The sequence below is a fragment of the Camelina sativa genome, chromosome 13 (assembly GCF_000633955.1).
Source record: "Camelina sativa cultivar DH55 chromosome 13, Cs, whole genome shotgun sequence".
Taxonomy (NCBI): Eukaryota; Viridiplantae; Streptophyta; class Magnoliopsida; order Brassicales; family Brassicaceae; genus Camelina; species Camelina sativa.
Genome location: NC_025697.1, coordinates 9,841,395 through 9,851,912, shown reverse-complemented (window position 1 = coordinate 9,851,912; position 10,518 = coordinate 9,841,395). Strand labels below are relative to the sequence as shown.

Below are 10,518 nucleotides of genomic sequence, written 5' to 3'. Positions count from 1 at the left end.
TTTTTTTTTTTTTTTTTTTTTTTTCTGTTTCTTAAAGGTCGGATTGCAAAAAAGTTTAACAATTAATAAATATAGCAAGTGATATCATTACTAGATTGCTATTTTTTAGATATATTTTTGGAGAGGGTTTATTTTTCCATAAAGACCATCAGCTACATAGTCGTTGTCATGTGACTCATATCCAACTAGAAAATAAACCCACCCTTGTAAGTTTTCCCTAATTCTGGCAATTTCGTGTGCAGACGGCAGAGTACTAAAAACGTCAACTGTCACCTTGTTAATTACACTCATGGGTTAGATTATACTATTATAGTATATATATCATATGCTAAAACTCATGTAAATTTACAATTTAACGTGGGTGTTTGATTAAAAAGGATCTCCTTCCAAGTCACCACAAATAAATTTATCGTACATTATTCTAATTTTAAAATATGCATCCTCAATTCCAACATTATACTAGCTATATTGAAGAAAAAAAAATGAAATTTGATTAAAAGGAACACACGTCAATTTATGTTCTAGTACTTTAGTACTTGGACATCAATGAAAAGCAAAAAAGGTTTAATCAGCGTCTTGTTCTTTTAACACCTTTTAAAAATTAATTAACAAGCCACAAATCGACAACATAATGCTCTAATTTAACCTTTTACCTTATAAATTTATTCCCCTGGAAAATATATATTCTTTGCTTTTGTATTTCATACGTCAACCGCACATCGCTGAACAAGCTGGTACTTCATCGCCGGGCCAGCGCCGCCGACTAACTGACGTGGCACGTTAATGTACGCCGGACAATTAACGTGGAGGCGATAACCGCCGGAGACCCACGAGCCCACTTTCCACCTAACCCAACCGTCTATCTTGATGTTGAGGAGCACCAACCCGGCCATTAGGTCTTCCTCCAATGCCGGAGACAGGTAAGGAGACACCGACACGGCGGTGCCAATCAGAACCGGTGACCACACCGTAACTTCCAGATGTCCTTGATACGTCGTCGGCAATAGCCTCGCAATCGTCACCTAATTAATACGAAAAAAATATAGAATTAATACATAAACGCTTAAAAGACGAATAACAAAAAAAAAAAATACAAAAAAAACCTTATAAATGTGATTTATAGGTCCTTTTTGTTTCTTCTTGTATTTTAAATTTTCAATTAATAGCTTCTACCTAAAAAAATTATCCCTTAACAGTAAGTGCTCGCTCTAGAGCATTATTTATATTCTTGTTAGTATATTATAACTCTTCAAGAAAGAAAAAAGACAAAAAAAATGATTAATTCTGCAAGTGGTAGACAAATATGTATATGGTGATATTGGTTTTTCAACATTGCAGGTTTATTCTTATGAATCCAAAATGATGATAAATATAAAATTTAACAAAAAAACATTTGTGAAATCAAATTGATGATATTTATATATTCTTAAGACATACGTTAAGACTTAAGATGGATCATGTTATGTGGTTTTAACGTTATAGCATACTAAAACTTGCTGATTCATACACATTGCACCAAGCAAATCAACAAGAAAATAGCAATAAAACGCAGAACGCTACCTCTTGGTTTCGGTATGAGGCATAGATGTCGAGGCGGTCATAGAAAATTCCGATCTTGTCGTTTGGGTTGCGAGAAGAGAGTGTGACCTGAAGATTCGAAGTGAGGTAATTTGGCTGGGAGACGTTGAAGTCATTAATAGTTACGTCTTGGAGGACGAAACGCGGTCCGTGCGGGTGAAGTATAGCCCAGACCAAGAAAACCACAAACGCAGCCACAACGATTAGGCCTAGCAACGCCCATATTACGCGTCTCCTCTTCCTCTCGTCATATTCGTCATAGTGGTCGCATTCTCTCTCCGTCATTGTACCGTGTAGTGGCGTTTAGTGTTTTTGGTTTGCAGAGAGAGATTTGTTGGTTGGTTTGTTTTGTTTGGTGGGTGAAAGATATTGGAAGGTTAGTAGTGGAGTTTTGAGGGATATTTATGTAAGTAGAGTTTGGTGGTTAAATGTATCGTAATTATGAGTTTATTTCTATTTGTAACCATATTGCTAAGCTATCGCACAGCTATAGTCTTGACTCTTGACACTTTTTTTGTTTTTTACCAATGGGCTTCTTTTATATTTTTAACTTTATGCGAAATTCGGAAAAAGGCTGTTTTTAGTCCTTATCAGCTCTGAACAACATAAATGTTTTTTTTTCCACAGTTCTTTGGTGATAATTACCACGAAAAGCACTTTTGGATGAGAGACGACGAATCTTCTTTCTACTACAATTGTTTAAGTAAGAAATCAGGAAACAAATAAATTTGAGTATCACATTATAGGGTAAAACTTCTATAAATTAATACTCTATAAATTAATAAACATTATAAATTAATAAATTTTGCTGGTCCCAAGTCGGGCCAGTGTAAAAATTAACAATATTCAATAAGATAATAATTTTTTCGAAATCTCCTTATAAAATATGATCCCAATAATATCATAAATTAATAATTATGTAAATATATATAAATATATATATATACTGATATAATAGTGTATGTTTCTCCTAAAGCTCAATTCTATAGAACAATTGTAATGTTGTATTTTCAACCTATAATAATATCTCTAAAATATTTTATAACATGTCATACAAATAATTAAAATTTAAAGTTTTAATTTTTAGATATGCATCATTTACAATTTGATAATTTGACAGATTATTAAAATAGGAGAATTGATATTATTATTCATAGATTTGAATTTATGTGTCTCATGTGTATAAGTCAATTTGTCTATAATATTTGTAATTTATTGTAAATAGTGCTTTCTAAATATTACAAGTTCAATTCCTAAACCATAAAATTTATAACATCCGAAAGTTTAATCTTATTTTGCTATAGTTGTTCCAATTCATAATTTTTTAAAAAATAAACAATTAAAAATATATCTATAAATTAATAATTATTAATTTACACTATAAAATAATAATTATTAATTTATAGATAAATTAATATCACTATAAATTAATAAAATGTCTTACTCCCAACATTATTAATTTATAAAGGTTTTACTGTATATGGGCCGGTCAAATGGAAATGACGGTCTAAAAAATATGTGGCCCTTCCGATAGTATTTTTACTTTTCTTGATATATGTTAAATTGTATTGAAAATATCTATACTATTAATTTGGGAGTAAAAAGCAAAAACTGAAAAAAAAAAAAAAAATTCCATTCAATGCCCCCACTAGAAAAGAAAAGGAAGACAAAGAATAAACTATTTCAAGAGCAAACAAGTAATCTAAAGGGGTCAAAACACGCGGACCCTAAAAGATCTGGTTTTACTTTATTCGGATCATGGAATATTGCAACCGTCTCCATACATACTCTTCCGCCGAAACCTGTAAGGAAATTCAAATAATAAATAGAAAGAAAAAATATTCTGATTACATACCTACCAAATCAACAGTTAACGACATTTAAACTCCCAAAAATCTGTTCTTCCAAACAATATGGCTTTTAGAAACTATCAATTTTTAAAATCGAATAAATATCAATCATCAATCATTATATTAAAAACCTAAATCAACAAATATTTCACACCCGAAACTAACTCATTTCCAAAACTAACAAAGTCGGACTCTATCAAATGAAATCCTTAAAGATCATCTATAATAACATCTCAAATCAAAATAATTTGGAACATAATCTTATTGTTTTGGTAAACATTAACTGAAAATCTTTTATTGATTAAATAGAATATCGCAAAAAAGCACCTCCACTACTACTATATAAACACCAAACTAGACGTCATACACAACTAAACACATCAAACCTAAAATAACAATTCAGAAAGTCACATTAATAGTATCCATGGCGCCAATAATGGTATCACTCATGTGTCCCATATTAAGTCCTTCAAAAACAGGATAGAAGATCAGAGTCTAAATCGTGCCAAAGTAATCCATACTGGTTTGATATTTTTCCATATGCGCGGAGTTACTTTTAAATCTGTAAAAGTTACCTTTTTTCTTCTATCTCTTAATGATGTTTCATATCTTCATTCACAGAGATCAGACTAGCAAATTCGTGTAAAAAACTTGAGAATCTGAAAGCGAAAGGGAGTTCAAAATGAACAAATTGACTTCTAGATATTTAATATAAGGTACCATAAATCTTATTCATCTTTTTATTTTTACATCTATATTAAGTGAATTCTGTTTTTATTTATTTTACATTCAAATTACTAATGGAGATGTTTGTTTTCAACTTATCTTTCATCCAGAAATTACAAGATTAGACTAATGTAAGTTTATTCTAACCTGCCTTACGATTATTTTTATGGAGTTCAAATTAATATGTCAAGTTATATTACGACAATGTTTTGCTTTGCCAGGCACTCACAAATGAAGATACTGTTAAAGGTGATTCTTTGCATTTCTGTTTTTCAGAAATATATAGATCTATTCATTCAACTTATCATGTTAGCATAATGAAACAATTCTCTTCTAAATTAAACTTTGCTTATAAAAATTATTGCCTGAGATTTTTCAAGAACAGGTTGACAACAGATTTAAGAAGGAAAATCTGAAGAATTAGACAATGAATGTTGAAAGTGTTCCAGAACCTCATTTTTTAGATTATTCTGTCTATGTTTTTAGATTATAGTGTTTCTGTGATTTTGAGTATTTAGACACTGATATGTCAAATCTATACCGATTATAAAGCAAATGAGAAGTTAAGAGTATTAATAATACTAACCTCTATTTGTATAAAATGGCATATGCTTCTCTTTCTTTGCTTCATATTGTGATTTACGCCAATACATATTGGTGCTGTTGACTTCATTGTTAATCTGTCAAAAAGATAATAAACATGTTGTATTACATGTTGTTCTTTTCATCGTTTTAAGTTATACCCACTGGTTTTTTAAACAGAAAGAAATTGTTTATATTTCGGTTGTACTTATTAATTAGAAAGGTCATGTAAATCATATATTATCAGATTTAGTAGTATTAGTAAATCGTAGCCTCACATTTATATTATGAAAAATTATCTAGATTGACTAATGCAAACTTTTCAGTCTTTATAGCTAAAAAAAAAGTTGAAATTATTTAAGACCTTACATGGGAATCTAACTCTATATATATTAAGTATGAAGTAAAGCATAAATTCTTGGGTTTTGTGGATTCGATAATTGTAGAAAAGAAGTTGGGCATGATGATAGTATGCGAAAGTAATATACTTAAGATGTCGAAGTCACGAATTAGATTTCTATCAGGTAATCATAGTTATAATTTCGAGAATACTGATTACTAAATAATTAAGAACCCACTTGGATCCAAAAATTTAACAAAACTATTTTCGTAATCTAATTTACATCTTACAGAGAAACCAGAGAATATGGAAATTGTAAGAACCTTGATCAACGATGGTGAGCCTTGCTTTTGTTGTGGATCGTGAGCTATCGATCTGACTTTGTATCCATTGATTCTTTGCAAGAACCTGAAAATCTATATATATAAGAAGAATATACACCTGAAAAGAATCTCGAAACCTGATAAAATAAAAAAGTAAAAAGAAAATGTACATAGCTGACCCGAGAATAGAATAACACACAAAGTGTTGTACTGACTGGATTCGGTAAATTCTTGATGAACTTGGATGTCGTTTGATGGTTCTATTGGATTTGATGATGAAGATGTGGTCGAAGAAGTTTCTAGAAATTGCCGACAAATATTTTTCTTTTTCTGTTATTGTTTTGGTCGGAGAGTCGGATCGTAGGATTGTATCGCTTTTGTTATTCCCTCCGTTTCAAAATATACGATGTTTTAACAAAAGCACGCAGATTAAGAAGTATTTACTTTTTAAAAGTTCAATCAATCAGAAATAATACTGCTTAATAAATAATATTAACTTAATCAAAAAGTTGTATAAAAACATGAAAACATCTTATATTATGAAACAAAAGATATTTTTAAAACATCCAATATTATGAAACGGAGGGAGTATTAGGTTTGTTTTGGTTTGTTAAATTTATTGGGCTTGACTAGGGGATTTCATCATTGGGCTCTGTTTGGTTAAACATATTTGTTAGGTCGTAAGTATTGGTAGAGTTAATTACTAATAGTAATAGATTGTTACTAACTTCGGACCAAAAAAGTAGTATATTGGTGTATATTCTAAGTGATGTGGTGACACTTTAAGAAGAGAGGAAATTGTCCTGATTAATAAAAATATAGATTACACTCAGTTGATTTATCATAATAAACTATAAAAACATTATAAATTCACCATAATATATAAATCCATTAAATTAAAAACGTTTTTAGAACATGTTACAACTAAAATAAATTAACACTTACAATATTATATATAATGTAAAGTTATAAAAAAATAAAAATAGTAAAATACGCTAAACAATATTTTGTAATAGTTAAAAAATTAAAAAAATGTAAACCAATATTAATGAACCAAATATAAAGTAATAAGAAGAAAAAAGTCATTAATTTGTAATATTTTTATTATGACATATGGTATATAAATATAATATATATATATATATATTATATTGTGTTTATCCGAAACAAGACTTAAATACTTTTTGTTTTTGTTCCATCCGATTTTTCCCATATCGGAAATATCTCATATTGGAAATGCATTTGAGAACGTGTATAGAAAAATATGGGAAATGAAAAAAGGAAACATGAATTATTTCCACCCTTAAAATATTTGTATACATCTCTAACGAAGTTTAATCGTTTTAACGGTTTTATATCTATTATGATAGAACATGATGGAGTTTTTGGTCTCGAAATAAACATACCACCTTGCGCTTACTATATTTTAGTGTAGTTATCTTTACTGATAACAAAAACAAATATGATCGTTCTTTTTGTCTAAACCGAATAAAAAATAGATGGTATAAGTTTGGATTTCGAATGTTAATATCATTCCTAAAAATGTATATTCACAAACATAATGCTACATATGTGATATATTATAAACTGATTATCAAACTTAGTTTTTGAAATTAACTCCATACGTGCGGGTCAATCCCTACTCTAAAATAAAACGAGATTAGACAAAAAAAAAAAATTAAAACCGAATCTTTTATTTGTATTTTAACAGCTTTGTCTCTCTTTCTCTTCAATCTCCGCGTGACTGAGAATATAACGGCGAAGACGACAAAGACGAAACGACGGTTAAGTAACGAGCTAAATCCGATATCGACGCCGACGTAGTTTCGGCGCCAGAATAAGAGAGTCTGGAGAGAAGATCAATGAAAGCGCTAATGATTACGCCGTGGCTCTTCTTCCTGTTCTACGCGAATATCGATTACTTAAATTATATTTTATTTTACAAAAGATTATAACATATAAAATTATTAAAAAAAAGAAAAAGAAAATTAACCCCGCACGTATGTGCGGGTCAATCTCTAATAGAACTTAAAACAAAAGGTTTTAGTTTCTAAAAAAAGATTAGATGGCTTTTCAAGTGATACAATACTTGCTATTGGTGATTAAACTCTAATAATAATCCTAACTTATCTTGAAAAACGAAGAAAACAAAAGTTCACTAAACGTAAAGTACCGTAAGACTCGTAAAAGTCAAAATCTAAAAAGATGCGAGTGGGAACTCCTGCTGGAATTTATACTCACACGGCCTCATATATCCGAGCAACGATCCCTTCACATTTCCATCCGGATCTGCCGTGAAATTCACCGGTATATTGCCGCAAGTCAAGATCAAGAAACCATCTTCATAACGGGATCCACCGTCTATCTTAACGCTAGTTACAACTTCCACTCGGATATCCAAAACCAAGGCGTCGCGGGGCGTTGCAACCGTTTTGAAAACAGCATAAGGAAGCGGTACATCGTTGATTTTTCTCCTTACGAGTAAACCGAAGTAATCAGGAGTGGCTGACTCGGAGATTAGCTTGCCTCCGCGGATGAGACGCGATTTCATTGTATGGAGAGAGACTTTACAAGTGCTACCTGCTGCGCTCATTGTTGTAAACCCGACGTTCCAGTCAGCGGTTGCATTTGCGTTTGAGGGGTTTGAAACGGAGAATGACTCAGCAAAGACATCCACGTAACATCTTGGATTTAAAATGGGTAACAAAAAGAATATTGGCACATATAAGATGAAGTAAAGGCCTGCAAATGCGAGAGCGTACATGAGGTATACAACGCAGAAGGAAGCTGGTGTAAGTTTAAAAGCACTTTCTTCATTGTCACTGTTTTCACCCTCACTGCTTGCATCGTCACTATCACTGTTTTCGTCTGAAGCTTGCTGAAGGCATTGGCAGTGTCTACTCCTGAGACCACACGCAGTACAAAGAGACATTAGTTAAGGTAATGTAACATTAACTAAGCTAAAACTTTGTGATGAATAAACCAAAGGAGGTTTTCGCAATGAGACATTCACGTATCTGTAGTCGTAATTGCCAAGTCTTTTTTTCTATTTTTTCAACTATTTTTACCTATTCAACTCTAACAAACTTTCATATCCACTCACAACAACTTAAAAATCAATTAGAAAGAGAGAAAATAGGATTTCTAACAAAAATCAATCGAAAATATTGCTAACGATAATTTAATCATTAAAGATTTAATTTACAAAAAAAAAAAAAAAAATTATCTTTATTCCATACCAACAAAAGCAAAAAAAAATAATGGCTTACAGTTACAGGCCGCTGGAAATAGTGACCGGATTGCCAACGTCACCGTCGTCCGCCTCCTCTAATCCTACAACACCTCCTCCTTCACGGTGGTGGACACAGTTACAATCATTATTCCGTCGTCGTAAAGAACTCACTAAAAATGAGAAATTAGCTATAGAAAACCCCATGTGGTACTCCACGTTCACAATCTTACTCGTCGTTGCCATTACCTCCATCTTCCTCAGCAACTCTCACTGCCACGTCAACTTCTCCGTGGAATCCATCTCCGTTACTCCCTCCGCTTCAGCCACGTGGTTGCACGTCGTATTCCTCGTGGAAAACCCGAGTTCATTATCGAGATGTCTTGTCTACTACAACGGCCATAACGTGCAAGCCATGCTTGGTTCCTTCAACGCCGCCGTTTTGAACACCTCTAGCAGGGATGATGATGATCCGAGTGGCCGCCACACGAGTTTCTCGGTGAAATTAGCCACGGCAGGTAATCAAAGCCACGTCGTTGCAGCTTCTTCTCCTAGAGGTTTCGCATTGGAACTGAAACTTCGTGCGAAGAAGGATGATCTCATTGGACATTATGATATCAGGTGTCAGAATCTCAATATCGGTTATGACAAGATTAAGTGTCACTCATCGTCTTTCAAAATATTCAAGCAATTCTTCTAACAAGTTCATGAATTAGGAGCGCTTCTTAGATTTCTTTTTATTTTCTTTTCGATAAAACAATTTTTTTTTTCTTTTCTGTTACTGTTAAATTAGTGTTATTTCTCATCCTACAACTAGTCTAATAAAAACCAGATATTAAATTTTTTATTTATAAGAAACTTCCGTTATATCCAAGCAATAAAACAAAGATAATGCAAGAAATACATTTCATCATGATCAGATTTGATTAAGCCAACTTATGATGGAAAGTATAATCACATCGTCTTATATTTCCTAGAAACGATCCCATCACATTCCCCGTCGTCGCATCCGTCGTAAATTTCACCGAAATATCGGGACAAGTCGTCATTAAAAAGCCGTTTCCATTATTAATATCTATGCTCACTGCAGACAAAATATCAACCCGAAAATCCCAAATCACGTCGCCAGTAACTTCCGGCATCACCACCTTCTCGAAAACGACGTTTGCTTTGTTTCCGTTGACAGACTCTCCGAAATACTCCGACGAAGAAGATGATGAGTTGGAGATAACTTGATCGCCACGGAGTAAACGCGACTTGAGTGTATGTAGAGAGATTTTACGGTGGATGACTGGACTCGTCGCAACAACACCGATCCTCCAATCAGCGGCTGAAACGTTTGCGTTTGAGACGGAGACGGGGACGGAATCGGCAAAAAGCTCTATGTAACAAAGTTGGTGTTTGTCGGCAAGATTGTAAAAAACTAGAACGAAGAGAATAAAAAAGAACACTACACCAATGGTCGTAAAATACATAACGCAGCAAATAGCTGGAGTAATTTCCTGCCGGGGAAGGTCATAACGGCATTGACCACGTTGGTAAATGACGCCACAAGCGGTACATTGAGGATTTGCCATCTTGCAAGTTTTCCCAAGTTCTTAACACACGTCCTGATGAAAAAATATCAACTTAACCTTAAAAAAAAAAGTGTTAAAGGAAATATTTAATTCGTTTTTTATTATTTTATGTTAACACTAAAAATCGGAACTACTTAGGATTATAGGAAATCCCATATTTCGTTTAAAGCGGTTAGTAAGTTCTCACTATTTTCATTTGTTTTTTTTCCATAATTAAGTTCTCAGTATTTATCGAAACTAATCGAGGATATGAATGTAGATAGTTTCACAATTTTTATGGAAAAATAAGTCTTAATATATATAGCTAGGAGTA

At 32.4% G+C, this 10,518-nt stretch overlaps 4 protein-coding genes and 1 pseudogene across 4 annotated transcripts; 1 reads left to right on the top strand and 4 right to left on the bottom strand.

Annotated features, from left to right (window-relative positions):
- LOC104736230 (NDR1/HIN1-like protein 12) lies at positions 469-1,986 on the bottom strand. The gene is made up of 2 exons (XM_010456181.2): positions 1,561-1,986; positions 469-1,022 (listed from the first exon to the last, which is right to left on the bottom strand). The coding sequence occupies exons 1-2, from the start codon at positions 1,861-1,863 to the stop codon at positions 702-704; spliced, it is 624 nt and encodes a 207-aa protein (XP_010454483.1). The 5' UTR covers positions 1,864-1,986; the 3' UTR covers positions 469-701.
- Positions 3,991-5,930, bottom strand: LOC109128343. The gene is made up of 5 exons (XM_019234533.1): positions 5,921-5,930; positions 5,579-5,786; positions 5,400-5,484; positions 4,741-4,834; positions 3,991-4,087 (listed from the first exon to the last, which is right to left on the bottom strand). The coding sequence occupies exons 1-5, from the start codon at positions 5,928-5,930 to the stop codon at positions 4,053-4,055; spliced, it is 432 nt and encodes a 143-aa protein (XP_019090078.1). The 3' UTR covers positions 3,991-4,052.
- LOC104738097 lies at positions 7,480-8,331 on the bottom strand. Its single transcript, XM_010458329.1, has one exon. The coding sequence runs from the start codon at positions 8,329-8,331 to the stop codon at positions 7,597-7,599; it is 735 nt and encodes a 244-aa protein (XP_010456631.1). The 3' UTR covers positions 7,480-7,596.
- On the top strand, positions 8,783-9,386 carry LOC104736229. The gene has a single exon (XM_010456180.1). It carries the CDS (start codon positions 8,834-8,836, stop codon positions 9,326-9,328), a length of 495 nt encoding a protein of 164 aa, XP_010454482.1. The 5' UTR covers positions 8,783-8,833; the 3' UTR covers positions 9,329-9,386.
- Positions 9,555-10,518, bottom strand: part of LOC104738096 — a 3,421-nt pseudogene continuing 2,457 nt past the window's right edge.

Bases quoted from the DNA above. Each gene is read 5' to 3' on its own strand.
- LOC104736230 (XM_010456181.2), bottom strand. From the start codon at position 1,863: ATGACGGAGAGAGAATGCGACCACTATGACGAATATGACGAGAGGAAG. The intron at 1,023-1,560 runs GTAGCGTTCTGC...CGTATTAATTAG, and splicing joins CCTCATACCGAAACCAAGAG to GTGACGATTGCGAGGCTATT.
- LOC109128343 (XM_019234533.1), bottom strand. The intron at 5,485-5,578 runs GTCAGCTATGTA...ATAGATTTTCAG, and splicing joins GTGTGTTATTCTATTCTCGG to GTTCTTGCAAAGAATCAATG. The intron at 4,088-4,740 runs GTTAGTATTATT...TTTCGCTTTCAG, and splicing joins GCCATTTTATACAAATAGAG to ATTCTCAAGTTTTTTACACG.
- LOC104738097 (XM_010458329.1), bottom strand. From the start codon at position 8,331: ATGTCTCTTTGTACTGCGTGTGGTCTCAGGAGTAGACACTGCCAATGC.
- LOC104736229 (XM_010456180.1), top strand. From the start codon at position 8,834: ATGTGGTACTCCACGTTCACAATCTTACTCGTCGTTGCCATTACCTCC.